Source organism: Prunus dulcis, chromosome 1, assembly GCF_902201215.1.
Source record: "Prunus dulcis chromosome 1, ALMONDv2, whole genome shotgun sequence".
Taxonomy (NCBI): domain Eukaryota; kingdom Viridiplantae; phylum Streptophyta; class Magnoliopsida; order Rosales; family Rosaceae; genus Prunus; species Prunus dulcis.
The window spans coordinates 13,285,864-13,304,073 of record NC_047650.1 but is presented as its reverse complement, the minus strand read 5'-3'; the positions used below and the strand labels follow the sequence as shown (position 1 = coordinate 13,304,073).

The 18,210-nt window shown below is 36.9% G+C and overlaps 3 protein-coding genes, 1 long non-coding RNA gene and 1 pseudogene across 12 annotated transcripts; 1 reads left to right on the top strand and 4 right to left on the bottom strand.

Annotated features, from left to right (window-relative positions):
• Positions 1-621: 621 nt before the first annotated feature.
• Positions 622-3,807, bottom strand: LOC117614466 (annotated as a pseudogene).
• Positions 3,808-3,871: 64 nt separating this feature from the next.
• Positions 3,872-4,413, bottom strand: LOC117620761. The gene is made up of 3 exons (XR_004584851.1): positions 4,333-4,413; positions 4,077-4,161; positions 3,872-3,966 (listed from the first exon to the last, which is right to left on the bottom strand). It is a non-coding gene; the product is annotated as an uncharacterized LOC117620761 (long non-coding RNA).
• A 1,386-nt stretch (positions 4,414-5,799) lies between these two features.
• Positions 5,800-6,612, bottom strand: LOC117614456. The gene has a single exon (XM_034343276.1). The coding sequence runs from the start codon at positions 6,610-6,612 to the stop codon at positions 5,800-5,802; it is 813 nt and encodes a 270-aa protein (XP_034199167.1).
• A 2,892-nt stretch (positions 6,613-9,504) lies between these two features.
• LOC117615302 lies at positions 9,505-12,797 on the top strand. 8 transcript variants are annotated; one of them, XR_004583990.1, is made up of 7 exons: positions 9,505-9,863; positions 10,100-10,431; positions 10,554-10,644; positions 10,805-10,868; positions 11,046-11,134; positions 11,558-12,268; positions 12,693-12,795. XR_004583990.1 is itself a non-coding variant. In XM_034344367.1 (6 exons), the coding sequence occupies exons 2-6, from the start codon at positions 10,422-10,424 to the stop codon at positions 11,660-11,662; spliced, it is 354 nt and encodes a 117-aa protein (XP_034200258.1). In that variant the 5' UTR covers positions 9,524-9,863; positions 10,324-10,421; the 3' UTR covers positions 11,663-11,957. The 8 variants fall into 8 exon arrangements, 4 of the variants coding, with proteins under 4 accessions (XP_034200258.1, XP_034200259.1, XP_034200257.1 ...); XR_004583993.1 differs by lacking the exon at positions 10,805-10,868 and having other exon boundaries at positions 10,559-10,644; positions 12,693-12,797; XR_004583992.1 differs by lacking the exon at positions 10,805-10,868 and having other exon boundaries at positions 12,693-12,797.
• LOC117615301 (TMV resistance protein N-like) lies at positions 12,156-15,442 on the bottom strand. Of its 2 annotated transcripts, none has more exons than XM_034344363.1 (4): positions 14,662-15,442; positions 12,987-14,082; positions 12,647-12,870; positions 12,156-12,243 (listed from the first exon to the last, which is right to left on the bottom strand). In XM_034344363.1, the coding sequence occupies exons 1-3, from the start codon at positions 15,150-15,152 to the stop codon at positions 12,655-12,657; spliced, it is 1,803 nt and encodes a 600-aa protein (XP_034200254.1). In that variant the 5' UTR covers positions 15,153-15,442; the 3' UTR covers positions 12,156-12,243; positions 12,647-12,654. The 2 variants fall into 2 exon arrangements, with proteins under 2 accessions (XP_034200254.1, XP_034200253.1); XM_034344362.1 differs by lacking the exon at positions 12,156-12,243 and adding an exon at positions 12,310-12,464 and having other exon boundaries at positions 14,662-15,441.
• Positions 15,443-18,210: the final 2,768 nt, after the last annotated feature.

The window sequence follows — 18,210 nt, the reverse complement described above, 5'->3', positions numbered from 1 at the left end:
CTTTGGAATATGATGAGGACTGGAAAATAAATCCACAGGCTCAGAATCACCAATTTTGCCTCCTTCAAGAGGCGTCCCATGCTTGTATGCAACCCTCACAGCTTCATCCTCGTTCAGCCTCGCTTGTGAAGTCCCATACTTTATGTCATCTTTGCTCTTTGCCATTTTCACTTGCATCAGCTAGCCCTGTGTCTAGGGCTTTTGATCTACTTTCGTTTCATTTATAAGCTCTGCTTTGAATCAATACGTGGCATATTGGCTTAATATGGGAGTGACAAGTGTATAATTAGACTTGACACGTACCTTGTGTTTGCTGTATGCATGAATTTGTTCTGCCCACCGTCTGTTAAGCTCTCCTCTCTTGATGAATGGCCAAGATCAATTCTTACTCTCCCTAAGTGGATTAAATTGACGGTCAATATCAATCCTATCCTCCACAAGTTTGTGTAGAGTGCCGTACGTTGTGTTTACAAGTTTGTGTAGAGTGCCGTACGTTGTGTTTTAGGTGCCACAATGGCTTATTAAAATTGATGCTTGGCCATGAAAAACTTTTTGTTTTCTTACTTTGAGAAAATTACATATTTTTGTCAATAACTAAATTTCGACTGTTAACAATCCAAGAATGGTAGAAATAAGCTCCATTGTGCCAATCCAAGAAGTTCAACAAATAAATTGTGTTCGATACACAGATAACATGTCAAACTAACATTAGCATTCTCCAATAAGACTTCTCTTCTTTCCCACCCCTCGTGGATTGAGAAAGAAAGAAGAGGGACAAAACACACACTACCAAGTTAATGTGACATTATAAACCTACAAAATATCCTCATCAAACTTATAATGCTCCTTTTTTTCTTCTTTAAAGCAAAACTTCATTTAAACTGAGAAAACCACGTGCTCTCGATAATCACTCGGGAATTATTTGCTCATTATCTGCATCGCCTTCTGTCTCAACTTGAGGCTTCGAAGCAGCTTTGGCACCAGGAGGCTGCTTCTTCTTGATCCCACTCACAATGTCATCGATTCTGAGAAGTAGGCAAGCAGCTTCTATGGCCGTTTTAAAAGTCTGGGCCTTCACGTTGTAGGCATCCCATATCTGACATCATAATTGCTATAAATTAACAGCCTTACCAACAAAATTAATCCTATTTTCCAATTTAGTAATAACCACGACAACAGCACTTCCCCTCACATGAGTGCTGTCAAAATATATTGGGAGAAGCTCTAAACTAGAACTACTACTGAAGCAAATCGACAATATAAACCAGAAGATTGACACTTATGCCATATCAATAAAGGGACATATAATGGATACATTTGAGAACAATACTACATTAAAAGTCCTATTTCAGAGCTTTCAGCAAATATAAATCACCCAACAAATTTGAATATTGAGATAGTGAAGGAAATAAAAGAGAGCAACAATAGTAAGCCAAAAAGATATCCACCTATCTTTTTCTCTTTCACATCAGTTATCACACCAGTGTTACCATCAATGCCAATCCATGATTTTTCACCATTTGCATGCTATGGAAAAAAAATTGTGGTTAGGATATAAATGATGCATCATATTCTGACCAAAATAATAATGATGCATCAGAACGTATATAGAAATGACAAATCATAACAAAACTGAACAAAGCCATACAAAACAGATTCAAACCTTTCCCTGCAGCGCCGTCATTGTTCTAATCACATTCACCCCGCAATTCTGAGCCAAAGTACGTGGTATAGCCTCAAAAGCTATACCAGCAGCTTCATACGGCCACTGTTTTACCATAAAAACACGTGTAGCCATAAAACTCCAATAAAATGCATGTAAAGTGAAACCACAACTAATTCTTAATCTAAAGTATGTCAAGGAGCATGTGAATTGAAGTGACAGCCAGTTTATTCACATAATTTAGATTTCTACTTCCACAAGGAGTTATTCTTGGACGAGTTTTACACAAGAAATACCAAACTTTTGGATGAGGAAAGGAGCTTTTACCTTTTCTATACCTTCCACAGATGAACTCTTTTGCTTCAATGTAGCAGATACAGTTAACTGTGTAGCACCACCACCAGGACCAAGATTCGGATTCTTGAGGATGTTTCTTGCTACAGACATGGCATCCTATGACCAGATATAAGGGAGTAAAGAAGAAATTTCAGCATAATATATTTATTCTACGTAATGGGGACAAAGAAGTAAAACCATTATACCTGCAAATTCCTTTCCACTTCATTTAAAAGATCCTTACTAGGACCTCTCAAGAGTACAGTACATGCTTTAGGCTCTTTGCAATCAACAATGAATGCAAAAAACTCATCACCAATTTTCTTAACCTCAAATATCCCAGCGCCTGTACCAACATCAGACTCTTGCAATTCATCTGGTCTCTTAACAATTACAGCCCCACAAGCCTTGGCAATTCGGTTATTATCTGTTTTCCGCAACCTCCTGATTGCACTGACGCCGGCCTTGCTAAAATAATGGCATGCCAAGTCACTAAGCCCCTTTTATGTGATAACCACATCTGGTTTAAACTTCAATATTTGCACACATAGCCTCTCGATGTATTCTTCTTCCAATTTTAGCAGGACTCCCCAATCTTCTTCTTTAAGCAACTCAGCATTTGTTTGGTTCTCGCCTTTCTTATATTCCAGAGGACAATGAAGAAGAATGATGCGTGGGTTGAAAATCTTTCTTCTCATTTTTCCAGGTGCAATAACATCTTTGTTAATCATTACTCGTTTGAGAACCCCTGAATCTTCCAACTGGCCACCAGGAACCTTCTCAACCTTTATGTACTTTTTAATATCCATTCCCGCAGACCCTGGCCAAGGTCCACCCCTACTATTGTGGTAGCGTCAAGTGCAATTCAAGGGGGCAGTCAATTTGGTATGGTGGCATAAACATGTTTACTCCACGATTCACCTGTATGGGACAGAGCTTCCTTCTTCCCTTGTCGTCTGTAGGTTTCAACTTCACACTGTTGATATACATGTATGACAACTTGTGGCTATTTATGTATGGCCTCCTAACACTTGTTCTGCCATTCCACAGTATTAGGCGAGAAATTTTGAGTTGAATGACTGGAAAGACTTCAGATGACAGAAGACATTTACCTCATAAATATGCCTCCCCCCTTAAACCCTCAATTGCAAGCTTCAGTCGGTAATATTTGACCTTCAAAGGGTCAACTTTATCTACCGAAATCCCAGCACTGAGATGCTTGATGAATTTGACGGTCAAGATTCCGCAAGACGCACTGTGAGGCCAAAAAGTTGGGAAATTAGAACTGCAGTTATGTAAAATTTGGATAAACTGCACTAAATTCACAAAGCTTACCCATCTCGTTGTTGTGGCACATCTGCAATGCTGCACACTGAGAATGGCGTATACATCGACATCATCAGCCCCTTTTGCTTCACCTCTTCAACCTCAGAATCATCATAAAAGTGCATATCGAACAGCACTCGTGCCAGCGTATCGCTAATAGGTTGCAGAAGCGTAACCAGCTTTGAACGTTTCGTATAATCAATATAGGAGTCATACACGGTTGCAGTATGTCTTCCGAAATCAAGTTCGATTGCAACCCAGTGAGACCCTTTCAGATTATATGGAAAATAGACCTTCCGGACTTTTGTCCAAGCTTGGGCATACCCGTGTTGCCACGTACCACGCACAAAGTGATGTATATTCTTCAGCTTGCTGGGTGGAAGGTCAACGGTGTTTGAAGCAGCTGCCTTCTTCGATCCACGTTTCCTGCCAGTCAGTTTGAACGGCTCTAGAAATTGCTGCACAAATTTAAATGAAGGCATATTAGAAAATCACAACCGACAGCAAATGAAGCACAAATTGCTGCACAATGGTTACATGTTTACATGCAAGCAACAATCTGCCGTTGTCCAGTCAGTTCCAAAAACCAACGGATGAGAGAGTTGCCTTTTGCGGATAAGAAAGGTTGCCATGTCCAGGTGCTGAAAGTTGACACATATAATATTAGCACAATTTCATACAACTCTACACTTAAAAAAGGTGAGAAAACAATTGAATTATCGTAATAAAGTAGAGCTTTGTGTATCGTTACCCTTGAGCTCATCCATTCCGTTTCATCGACAAGTCTGTAGAAAAAATCAACGCCCACTGAAAATGATTCCAGCTGCACCTCCGCACTACAAAAGGCAAACTTGCAACGGTTACTTGTGTAGTCATGTCATAAATATGACTTTGTTGATGAAAAAAATACACATGTATATTAAAGCAAACTCTACATTCTCTCATTAGTCTATGACTACATAGTAGAATAGGATGAATATTGGAATTGAAAGGTCAAGAATCGTAACCTGATATCGCTTTTCCAGGCACTGCAAAACTGTATTACTGCCTTCACATCTTCAATGGGCAAGGATTTTGATGGATCAAAACATGGCGGGGTTGCCGTCGCAGCCGACACAGTCATCGTCCTCTTCTTCCTCAAAGGATCTGTAAATGGGCTCAACAATGTCTGCGTCGGGCGCTTCTGTCTGCACCCTTTACCTTCCACTTCTTTTTTTTTCAACACTTGAACTACCTTCTTCATCACCAGCCATAGTAACTGTGGGTAGACTTGGAGGATTCATCAAACCTCCCGATGGCATACTCTTAGTGATTTTCCAATCTTCTAACAGCTTCATGACTCTTTGGCAGATTTCGTCACACCCAGCAACATCTTCCGGGGTAGGCAGCTCATCGGATTTTGCCGGGTCAGCTACTTCATGCACTTCTGAGTGAGGAACTGAAGCGGCCATTTTTGCCTCTTCAACTACCATGGCTGCGGAAGGTTCGGCTCCATCACCGGGGACTTGTGTTTCCATTCCTGCCGGTTCTGTCGGCGGACTTACATAGGCATGTAATGGCGACAAGTCATTGTTGCCTCCTTCATTCATATGAGGACTACCGAGGTCCTCATGTCCTTCCCCAGCTTCATTCACCCCACCATTTTGTTTTTTCAGCTGCTCTATCTCCAACTTAAAATAATGCTCCATTGAAGCCAGGTTGTTGCGGAAATCCTCCACACACTTTGTATTTTTTTCGAACTCTTTTTCAGCTTTCATTGACTCCTTCCGTACCTTGTCTTCCAACTGATGCACTCTGTCGCAAAGTGTTCGATTTGATAGGGAAACTTTGGCCAATTCATCCTTTGTCCTTTGAAAGTCACGCTTCAAAGTGCGTAACTCTCTGGACGCGACTGTACCCTGCACTAAGTTATAATGCATGTGTTACTATGCAGGCCACAAAATATTGCAACAATACAGCAGTTATTTTCCTATTGTAATATGACGTATATCTTCGAAAAACTGTAATGCTTGCCTTAGAAGACGACGGAAGGTTTGCAGTATCGTCAATGTCCTTCTCTTTTTCTTCTACAGAGGCAGAAGTGCCGGTTTGTTGTTCAGCATCATCGCCCAACAAGTCAACAAGTTCTTCACTGTCGTCAGCACTGTCACCCCAAGTCCAATACGGCTGCTGCTTGTCCATCACAGATGGCCGGAGAAGCTGCACATCAACCTGCAATTTACACATACAATATACATATCAGGAAAGTAATTATATTATATTTTCATATCCCGAACATTATCATTAAAAACTGAACTAACCTCACGGTTCTCGAATACTTGGCTCATTAGCTCATAAAAAAGCGGCGAACTATTGCTCCTCCAATGTAGTAAACGAGGGATGTGCGCATTTTCTTCGTGCACCACCAAATGTAGTGCAGCCAACGCTGGAAACACCTCATACGCCCAAATCTGGTTTCAGGAATAAAAGGTCAGTCATTGTAAACAAATGCAATTTAACTTCAACATCAATGGACATTTGCTCACCTGAAGTGCATAGGGGAAACCTTTGAGGTGGTACTCTCTTGGTCTACCGGTTGCCGTTGTTGTTGGTTTCTTTTCAGATTTTTTTGTTTTGGCAGTTTTTGTGGGCACTTTCACTCGCTGGTAATCTGCACAAAGTGCCCTCAGCAGTGACGCATTTGTCTTCGCATAAGACACAGCACCCCATGGATACTTCCCAAACTCTTCAAGGTCTTCCGCCAACTTCAAATATCGCATGTCAATGTGGACATGTTTTTCGCTGCCCAACAGCACAAAGACAGCAAAGTATAAGAATCCAAGCTTGAATACATCGTCCACATCATCGCATTCGAGGAAGGCCTTTTCTAATTCCAACAGGTTCACAGCTTTATCGTTGGCAAAGTACTTCCGTTTCAATGAGCAGTTCTCATTCGTGGGAATCGGAATAAAGGGAAGGTTTCCAAACCTTAGCCCTATCACGATGCAAAATTGCTGCGCCGTGAATTGGATGACCTTCTTGCCAACAATGAATTTGATCCCGTTCAGTTGGGAAACTGTCTTGGGATCAGCTTTCCTGAGCAGCACCCCGTGGACAATCGGAGAAGTCCACTTGAGGTCCTCAATCCCTAGGAGATGACCAAAACAACTCTGTTCAAACATTTGCAGCTGCTGTTCAGTGAATTTCTCCTTTATCGTAGTGATTGCGGTCTTCGTATGGGATAACGACAATGCTTTCCCTTGGAACTTTTGTTCCTCCGCAATCATCAACTTCATTTCACCAACCATATTTCCCTGCATGCCAATATTATAAACAGAATTTCAGTCGGTTGCAATCTACACAATAACAAGCAATAAACAATCACCACTTATGAACAGCCTATTATAGGATATGAAGTGAAAAAAAAATCAAAAAATACATATCATAAACAAAACCCCAGCTATTTACAACTGACCTCCTAATTTAATGGCTCAAAGCCAAGTTTCAACACACCCAGTACTCTACCACTCCTGCATAATATAATATCTAAACACACATCTCAACACACCATATAATCACACCATCTAATCATGAGACAGCTTCAGCTAGAATGGGAATGTGCGGTAGCACAAGCCTAATTGACAACAATTCAAGAGTAACGATATAAATCTATCTGACTATAAAGAGTTTTAAAAAACAACAAGATATCGGGAAACAATTTATTCACTTCAAGGTATAATGTAATGGAACATCCTATGAATTAGTGGCAACCACAATACTGACTCTACTATGGCCCTCCTTTCAAATGTAAGAAAATGAAAGAAATTGGCACCATCCCTTCAGTTTTTTCTTAACAAAAAATCAAAGATAAATTCATAAATAAACCATCAAAACGGTATAAAATGTTTGTAAGACATGTACAATTACAAAATTATAAGTTCTCCTCAGAAACAGACTTCTCTAAGTATCCATACACAAACAACAAAAGCAAAAGCTTAAACAGTTAGCTTATAGCAAAATCAATGTCCCCATTTCTCTAAACCACAGCTGCTGGTGGTAGGTTCCCATCTTCACTCATTTCCCGCTTTCTTTTAAGCACACAATGATCAAGCACAAAACAGCAAACTTTTAAACAACTCATATTACACCACATATGGTTCTAAACAAAACTCATCCATATCCAATATGCAAGCCCTAAACTTAGTAAACAAAGTTATACAAAAATATGTCGAATTAACAAGCATTATTCTCAAACAAAAAGTATGATATGGTTGGGAGTTTACAAGTTCAAATATTTATAAAATACTTGATTTTGTCAAACTCTGTCTTGAGATATTTTATCAATCTAGAAGTTTCTTTCATATATGAAAAACTTCGAACGATAACAAAGGAAATTCTTTCTATGTAAATTATTCTTCAATTCCATCAGACAACCATGCAAATCCTTTGCACAATTGAGTGTAATGTGAAGGGTCGCCACCTCGTTGGAAGATAAAGAGAAAAAAATTAAGGAATTTAGCAAGCCACCAACAGTTTGCTTAAGACTCATCCATATCCAATATGCAAGCCCTAAACTTAGTAAACAAAGTTATAAAAAAATATGTCGAATTAACAAGCATTATTCTCAAACAAAAAGTATGATATGGTTGGGAGTTTACAAGTTCAAAATGATATACACAGGTTAATTGTCTTGCACTTTTGATATCATCTTCAACAAACAAAATAGATACCAATTAGACTTGTAAGAAGGTTAAATGCAATGGTCATAAAGACTCATACTAAGCCACCAAATACTAATCAATAACTGCTACAAAAACCATAATAAAACTAAAAATACAACAGCACTAAAATGCCAACACAACATCACTACATTAGCAATACACTAGCAAAAAAACACAATATGACAGCAATAGCAACAGCAACACAACAGCAGTGCAAGCATCAGTCCACAAAGAACAAACCCATTCACTGTTTGAAACAAGGAATCATCATACTAACATCATTTCAGATAAACCCCAAAACCAATTTCGTTGAAACCCCTAAACCAATTTCAGAGAAACCCCTAAACCTTCAACCAATTTCGAACAAACCCCTAAACTAATTTCAGCGAAACCCCTAAACCTTCAACCAATTTCGAACAAACCCCTCAACCAATTTCAGAGAAATGCATAAACCCTAAACCAACTTCGGAGAAACCCTTAAACTGTAAGAAAATGCCGATGAACAGTACCTGTCGCTTGGAGAGGAAGAGAGAAGAGAGAGTCGGAGCTGAGGGACGAGAGATTGCGAGCTGAACGACCAGAGATTCAGAGCAAAGCCACGGGAGAGTGAAGAGAAACAGAGCCGAGAGAAGAGAGAGAGCAAAACAGAGAGAATAAAATTTCAGCAAAAGTGATATGTGTGCAATAAGGGCACAATAAAAATATATTTATAGGTTATAGTTCCAAATTTTTTAAAAAAGGGTGGTATTTTCAGTTACAATTATAAAAATGGTGGCATTTAGGGCTATTTCCCAAGAATAAAAGCCACCAAAAATTATCTTGAGAAAATGATTATTCCGAAAAACCATTTTTCATACTTAGTCAATATTGCACCTCTGATAAAAAAATTCTGGGTCCGCCAATAAACACAAGGACACTGCCCCTCGCCAATCACCCTTAATGGAAAGCAAAGTTAATATAGGTAAGTTTGTGTTGTGGGAAGATGGTGAACAGCTAGGGCCTTGCAATTTTTCTAGACCTCTTGTGCTGAGGGAAGGCAGCAGCACATATGATGGTTTGCAAGAAAGTTTAACCCCCGATATCATATGCAGACCAGCAGCATTTATCATACGAATTTTGCAAGAAAGTTCAACTTTTTTTCTCAATTAAAAATTATTATGTCAAGAAATTGACTTTAACTTTTTTTATTGTAAAAAACTCACAAACCCACCGATTCAAGCCATAACTACAAAGATGATTTTTATTGCTTGGATATATGAAAACATCGGCTGTTCCTTTTCTTCTTCTTTTTGGTATTCATAGGCATGATTAAGTTGACAAAGCCAATCTTGTTTTCCTGCTTCTGCTATTTTGGGTTTTAGCTTTTAGGTGTAATTGAGTAATAATTTAGAGGACAATTGGATCAATTTAAATGAGTTTTTGACTATATTTGAAAATATTTTTAAAAATTGATATTTATGAATTTGAAGGTTAAATTTTGGCTATTTTTGATAAAAACTCATTTCAGACTTTCAATCTCCATTTTTAGCGAAATGTTTAACTCACCCTCATCCTCTCCCCTCTCTCTCGCGATACTTGTCGTTTCTTTTCTTTCTCAGAAACGATAGGTTTTTCTCACAATTCTTCATCGATTTCTTATCTGTCATCCATCTCTGCCGCCATCTCCTCTGCCCTCCATCTCTGCCGCCATCCCTGTCTCTGAGCTCAATCGAAAATCCAACCGCAATTTTCGATACCTTGCTGCTGCTCCCTCTCGCTCTTGATCTTTCTTTCTCTCTGGATCTCTCTTGCGCTCTGGGCTTTCTCTTGCTAGCGCGCCCAAAACCTCATTGTGATAGGTAACAATTCATCTCTTCCTTTATCTTTAGACGATTCAAATCAAATAAAATTCTGAGGGTATTGAAAGTCCTTATTATCTTTTTTGTAAATATTTTGGATTTAGGTTTTATGAATTATATTCTGTATTTTTCTCTACAAGAGGAATTTCATCTAATTCTGGTTTTTGTTTTGCCATATTTCTCTATCTCCCACTTAGCTTGCTGCTTTCTTACTTTGTTTTAATTTAAATTTTAAGGTTGGTGCTTGAGAGTTGTTCATTCTTGAAATCGATTAGGGGCATGGGGGCATAGAAGGAGGACTTTGCTCTAATTCTGGGTTTTTTTTTTTTCCTCTTTTATATTTTTCCTTTCGAATTTTTCTATGAAGACCCTGTTCTTCATTTGCTTTGAATAATCCTTGATGGTTCTGTTTCTGCTTCTGTTTATGAGATGACGCATTATGTAGTGGTCTTTTTATAAGGAAAAAGGAGCAAGTGTTCCGTGGCATTTGGGAGGAAGAGGACGGAAGTGACAACATCCGAAAACAATAATAACAAAAGCAAGGTTTATTAGCATCAGATGATTACAGGTGTGTAAAATGCAGACTATGTATTTATACACGTGTAAATTGCAGCAAGGTTTATTAGCATCCTAATCTAAAAATTATTTACCAAATTTGATATTATTACTCACTTCTAATATGCTGCATAGGGAAGATGTTAGCCTCTTAGCATTGGCAAGAGTTCGAATCCGTAGAGTCATTCAAATATCAGTGGGGTTCATATTTTCTTCTCTGTATTTGGTATGATGCAAACTTTTCAACACATTTGCACATTAATTTAACACTTAATATATTTTCTACACGGTTTCTCTTGGTGTTCTTGACCCGGAAAAATTTGAGCACATTTCACTTCAATTCCTCTACCAATCACTTTTCACTTTTCACTTCAAAATTTGAGCAGAATCTCTGGACTTCTAGGAGGGCTTATTCATATCAATGGTTCCTAAATGTTTTGCCTACTTATGGTACATGGCTTATTTCCTTAAGACTTTAATTTCATCTATATTGTGCTTGTAATAAAAGTAGTACATAAAATAGTGCTTTTTCTTGAAGTAGTAACATCAATTTGTACATAATTGTGTTTATATCGCCATTGTTATTATAGTTAGAAGGTTTGATTATGTTAATAATTCATTTTGCAGATAGATGTTCATGGATGTTCCACTCCAACTTTGTGAGGCTAGAGACTCCAAAGGCCTATATAAGCTTGCACATGCAGGGAAGGTCAAAGGTATCTGCAAACCCTATTTTTGTTTTTGGTTACTCAAATGAATGTATGTATTTGTTTTTAACAGCCTGCTTAATGGTGGCAGTACTACTAAAACTCTTTACATTGATTATGTTTCTTAATATTTTTTGGTAAGATACAAGCAACATTATGATTATGGTTATTTGAACTTTTATTTAATCACTTGCAAAATTCTTAATTTCCAGCCACTGTATGTATGCAATCCTTTGGATGTGGGTGTGAATGTGTGAATCTTACTCCTTTGTTATTTGACATGTGTTTTTGTTTAAGTTGGTAAATTTCGGCATTTTATATATGTTTTCCCCACAACTTTAAAGTCACTTTCCATTTGTGTTGTATTGACCTTGTAATCTGCTACATATTAATCTATCGAGTTTTTTTATTTATTGTCTTTTTATAATTCAGCTGGGATTGGAAAAGCCATATCCAAGCGGAGAAATGCACCACGCCCTCACCATTTTCAACAAAAGCAAAGAGCCATGGCGAGGGGTACCCTGGTGGATTATGTGACGATGAGTTTGTTAGTAGTGGTAAAATGGAAGAGATGCAAAGGTAAAGCTTAAGTTTTATTTGGTAATTATGAAGGTATAACTCTGTATACATATGGAGAACTTGACTTGATGGATAATTAGGTGTATAAATTTGGTTTATTATTGTAATTAGGCTTGCAGCTTTCAGCTAACGGCCTTAGAGTATTTTCATTTTCTAGATTTTATTTTGTAATTAGTCCTATTGTATGTGCTTCTAAATATGAGGAAGCAATTGATACTATTGTACTTTTGAGGATCCTGAGCCTCTGCATTTAGCTTCTGTGCATTTACCCGCATTTCGGTAAATTTAAACCATTCAACCAATCTAGCGACTCGACATGTCATTAAACTTTTAAAACATATATTTTTTATTTTATTTTAATTTCCAAAACTGATGTTAACCCTACCTTAACAGCATTAACGTTAGACTAAACTAACGCGAGCATACTTTTTTTTCTCTCAATTGCGAGCGTCCTTGTTCCTGGTTTTCTTCTCGTGAGCGAGCGAGCGTATTTTTTTTCTTCAACTTGTCTTCATGGGTTGTGAGTTCTTGCGTCTGTGCTGATTGTGTTCCAAAAAGATTGAGGTTAGTTTCAACGTGATTACTCCTTCTGTCGCAAATCTACCTTTTTTTTTTATGAAGAAGTATTTTGAGACAAAAAAAGAGAATTGCTACAACATTGAAATATAAATGTATCAGTTTTGGAATCAGGTTGTATATTTTCTTTTGGATCACTATACTGATGATTCTCCTATGCCAATGAATTGGGTGCCTCAAAGCCCTGCATCAGCAAAACAAAACCAAAATGACATGTATCATAAAGGCTTAACACTAACATTTGTTCTAATTTACCAGTGGATAAACAACGTAGACATAGGATTAATTATTCTTAAGCTTGTTACTAATTAGGTTGCTAATTAGGTTGAATGGAAAGATAATAGGGGATGAAAATTAGTTTCATACCATCAATCTCACACCTCGTTGTTTGATGCGGTTGAAAAATTTTCAGGGACGTACTGAAGCACTCGCAAATTGTTTGGTAGATACTCAACTTCTCCAGAAAGGCATGCGTTACAGATTATGATAATTTTAAGATTTTTCATCACGGAGAAGCTTTCAAGATACAAGCATATCTCATCGCCTTTGTTGGGAAAATTTGCCACGATGCCTTTGATTTTATTTGTTCCCTGAAATAAAAAAAACAAGAATAATATACTATTGTTAAAATGTGAGATTCAAATGTTATGTTGCTTCAAGATTTAAAAAATGATACATATACACACACATATACATATTTACTTACTGTATTATTAGTGATAACATCATGAACATCTTTATAAAACCACAATCTGCTACGTGCCCCTGGTTCATTGGGTGACTCTTGGTGAACTATGTCCTTACCCATCTCTTCAAGTAAGTCATGCATGTGAATATCATTTCCTTCAACACTTATGAGAGCCTTTTCTTTGAGTACTTCAATGTCATACGTAGGGTTGAGGTCACAATCTTCTAGTATTTCTATCACATAATTTGTGCTTTTACCGTTAAAGAAACATGCGATGTCAAGGAACACGTCCTTTACCCTGTCAGGCAATGCATCGTAACTTACTTTGAGCACTTGTTCAATATCCCGACTTTTGAAACCATCTAATGCAGCTTGCCATTTATCTATAGGTCGACCATATAGCCAAGAACCAACAACTGTCAAAGCCAAAGGAAGGCCTTGAGCATAGCTTATTGCACGTTCTGCAAGTTCCGCATAATCATCCAAAGGTTCATTTCTTTTGAAGGCATGCCAACTTAAGAGCTCAAGTGCTTTATCATCATCTAAAATCTTGACCTCGTGTATTAAATTAACATCATGAGCAATTAACAGTTGCTTATCCCTTGTTGTTATGATAATTCTACTGCCTGCACCAAACCAATCACATGCCCCAGCTAAGTTGATTAACTGTTCCCCGAGATTCACATCATCAAGAATCAAGAGAACCTTTCTACCGCTCAACCTTTCCTGTATCATATTGGCCCCTTTATGAACGTTGGCCACCTTCAATTTTTCACCCCCTAGAATCTGAAGAAGAATATTCCTTTGTAGTTTGGCCAAACCTCCATGCCACATTGAACATTGTCTAACGTTTTCCAGAAAACAATTACCTTCAAATTTATGGGCAATTGAATTATAAATAAATTTAGCAATTGAGGTCTTCCCTATTCCGCCGGTTCCCCATACCCCTACCATACGAACATCGTTTTCCCCCAATTCTAAAAGCTTTTTCATATCTTGCATATGAGGTTCCATTCCAACCGGGTACTTTGCCACATTCAAATAAGTAAGTTTTGTAACTTGTATAGAAATCGCTTCAACAATGTTCTGAATAAGTTTAGATTCATATTCATGCCTGCCAATTTGAAAGAATATGAGACATTTTGTGAAATGGCATTTTTCTATAAATAAAATTTAAAAAGGGCCGTGTACACACAAAAAGAAGAGAAACTTAGAGCAACAATGATCCGTCAAGAATCACTATATAATGCATTAATAAATTAGTGCATCAAATTTATGAGCCCAACAGTGATTCTTGTTTACTAATGCACAAATTTATGAATATAATCAAGAATATTTATTAACCTTTCTTCAGTTTTATAATCCGTCAAGAATCGGAATCAAAACTAGTTTGTTTACTAATGCACTATATAAAGTAATTTATATTTTTCAACCACTTTTTTTTTTTTTTGGTCGAAGTATATTTTTCAACCACTTAGTAGCATAATTTTTGAAACGGCAAAAAATACTTTCCTATTAATAAGTATACCTTAATAATTTTCTTAAAATTAATTTCCACACTATTAATTAATTATTGACATCAAAAAACTATTAAGCATTGAATTCTTTGAACAAAAATTATTATAGTGGCTAATTATTTATAATAATAATAATTAAAAATAAAAAGCATTTTATAAGGGGGTTAGAAATTTACTCGTCCGAGAGATCGAACCCTGATAAATTTGCTGCGTCTGAAAGAGCTGCCCTCCATCTCTTGACCTTATCTTTGTATTTGCACTCCATTTTAGCCAGTGCATCCCCGAAACTACCTCTATGATTCCGTACATCTGATGGTTTCACCTTGTAGAAAACTGGTATGACTAGTTGTTGTTTTGATTCTCTGCAATGAAGAATCTTAACAAGTTCATCCAAGCACCACTTTGAGGAGGCATAGTTTTCTGAGAACACAACCACACAAATTTTTGAGTCTTCAATTGCTGTGAGAAGCGCAGTTGATATTTCTTCCCCTCTTCTTAGATCAGCATCATCCATGAAGGTGTGAATTTCTTTTTGACGTAAAGCGTTATACAAATGGCCCGTGAATTTGTAGCGAGTGTCCTCACCTCTGAAACTCAAAAAGACGTGGTATTTCCATGACTTGATGAAAGAAGCAGAGGAAGAAGAAGAGGCTCCTTGGTTATCCATAGAAGCCAAAAGATAATTGGTTCAGTGTTTGACTGTGATCAGAAAACAGAGGAGTCTTACTTGAAGAGTTTGGGTCTTAGCAAATGCAAAAGAGTTTCTCTTTGTTTCATGAAAAGGTGACGAAGTTTCGGTGAGGAAGACTTCCTCTTTATTTGAATTATAGACTTCATGTGATGGAGAGCCCGCAACAGGTGAGGAAGTGTCAGTGAAACTTCCCAGCCTTCAGTGATGAATATTTTTTTTCTGTAATTATTGACGCGTTTTCACATGATGGAGAGCCCACACCAGCAAGGAAGAAATTATTGGCAAAGGGCTGCCCTACAAGATAACTCTGTTGCACCGATACGCCATAATTTGGGGGTATGCGACCTATTCGAGACGGCCCCAATACAATACAGCATCAATACGTATTTGATATGCCACGTGGCATATCATAGACTTTTTTGGTATGTTGACTTTACGATACTGCTCCGATAGTCCATTGAGACGGTCACTATATGCTTGCGATACGGTCGCGATCAAAGGGTAATTTGGGAGTGATTTTGAAAGTTATTGAATATTTGAGGTTAAAATGTAAAAGGTGGAAAATTTTAAGATGACAAAGGTGGAAAATTTTTAAGTGCTTTAATGGTTCAAAAAAGTTTTATTTAATGTAATGGTACTAGGATCCTAAATCACACCCCTTGCCAAAGGTGGAACTAGTATACGGCTTATGTGCCATATACACAAAGTCAAGCTAGTCATCCAGATTATTAATAAAATAATAATAACAAATAATAAATTTATTGTCTTTTGATTAAGAATAATAGTAATTTTCTTCTTATTATCGATATTGTTATGCCCTGTATTTCGATGCATATAAAGGTCAACTGATTTATGTTGCATATTTTCCCCTCTGTTGTCTCTTTCCCTTTTCTCCCATAGAGACAGATCTCTAATTTTCTCTCCAAATATTTTTTTCAACATTTCATACAACGGTAGTCACTATAGCGTTATACTCACAAGTATCACGGAACATTTTAAGCCTCCAATTGTTGTAAAGGTCAATCTAAAATGGGAGCTAATGAGAGAAGAACTCAAATATTGTTAATCTTTGCAACCAGACAAATATAATGTATCTTGATAATCAACTCCACAAGTCTACAAGTCTAATTGGATCCTTTGGCTACCAACGTTGCTTTATAACGCTCAATCACCCGTCAACTTTGTGCTTTATGTATGGTGATGATCCACCTAGATCCAGCTATCTTTTTCTCTGTTGGAAAAGACATCAACTCTCATCCCATGTATTATTTTAATGCATAAAAAGGGGATAGAATTTGAGTGTAAGGGAATAACTACATTGTCTTAATCAACTCACCTAACTTCCATTACATGCATCCGGTTAAACTTGGCCATTCTGATCTAGCTTGACATGTTAGCTGGCCTAACAAATAAGGACATGCACAAATAGAGCATTGGACAATTTTATTAACAAGTCAAGAGACAAAACACAAGATAGCATTGCTTTAGTGGTTGAACAAAGAACTGTTTTTATTCAATGTAGTACTACTTGGGCACTACATCACACCCCTTTCGAAACCACATAAATATTCAATGTCCACCTCCCACATCTACTCAGCAATGACATCTGTGACACAGAAAAAATAACATTTAATGAGCATTATATTATAACTTTAGTTTTGGTCATCCTAATTATAGCGGCTAGATCAAGTGTTGCCAAAGTGGGAGAATTTGTCACCGTGCTAGAGATTTAAGTGAACCTTAATCAGGGTGTTAGAGCTTAAATCCCATTACAAAAATTGATCACATAAACTACATGCACATATGAAAGTATCCATATCTATATATATTTTTTAAACTTTCGTGTCAAGAAAGAGAGTAAAGTAAGATTGTTCATACCAGAGCTCAAATTTGACAAGATAATTAAGTACTAAATCTTCATATGTTTCTCAACACACTCATCGATATAATTAGTCATACAATCTGCAAACTTTTTTGTTATCTCTCCATGTGAAAAATTTTATGTTGGCATTTCTGTAAAATCTTTAAGATGCAGACATTTTCCAGTAACTTCTTCAGCACATTTCACTCTTTAAAGATTGTACTTTTGTGTATTTTGTAAGGAAATGCTTAACAAATAGAGATTCAATGGAATCAGCTAAAGATGGTGGAGGAATATTAGAGATAGGGGAATCGTCTTTTGCTCCTAAAATTTGGATAACATAGTTCAATCAATAAAATAAAAATAACAAATAAAAAATCTATCTTTCCTTATCTTAATTTAGCTTATAAAACGTTATTGAAAAAAAAAATGAAAAAAAGAAAAAGAAAAAGTCACTTACTGGGAAAAGCACCCTTTTAAAAATAAATTATATTAAATTTTAGTTTTGCATTTTTTAAAATCAAAATAAAAATTTTACAATGGTGAAAAGCAAATTTAACATTTTGTTTTCCTTTAATCGTTTGGTATGAGAGTTGTTTTATTGTCAACTAGCTTTTGATTAAACCAAAAGCTTGTCATCCCCTTTTTTCCTCCACTTCACTCCCCTTAGTTTTTCTTTTCTTCTCCCTCCCTTTCTCTCTCCTCTTCCCCGCAACTTCCTCACCTTTTCATGAATTCAGATGCAAAGCAAAGAGAAAGCTTTTGCATTTGCTCACCTGTTGTGAGCAACATTCCTAGGAACCCAAGAAGTCTTGTTGTGGGCTCTCCATCACGTGAAAATGCATCATAATTACGGGAGAAAATTTATCATTATAAACTGAAAGTAAACTTCCTCATCTTTTCATGAATCCACATTAGATGCAAAGCAAAGAGAACGTCTTTTGCATTTGCTCACACCCAAACTCTTCAAGTAAGACCGATATGTTTTCTGACTACAGCCAAACACTAAAATAATTAGAGGTTCTTAGATTTAAGTTCAAAATGATTAGTTATCATTGAATTTAGTCCACGCATTTTTTATTTTAGATATAGATCTTTTGACTTTTATTACTTTTTATTGTGTCGATTTTACCCATTGTTGCTACCATGAATCAAAAGGATTTTTTTTTTTTT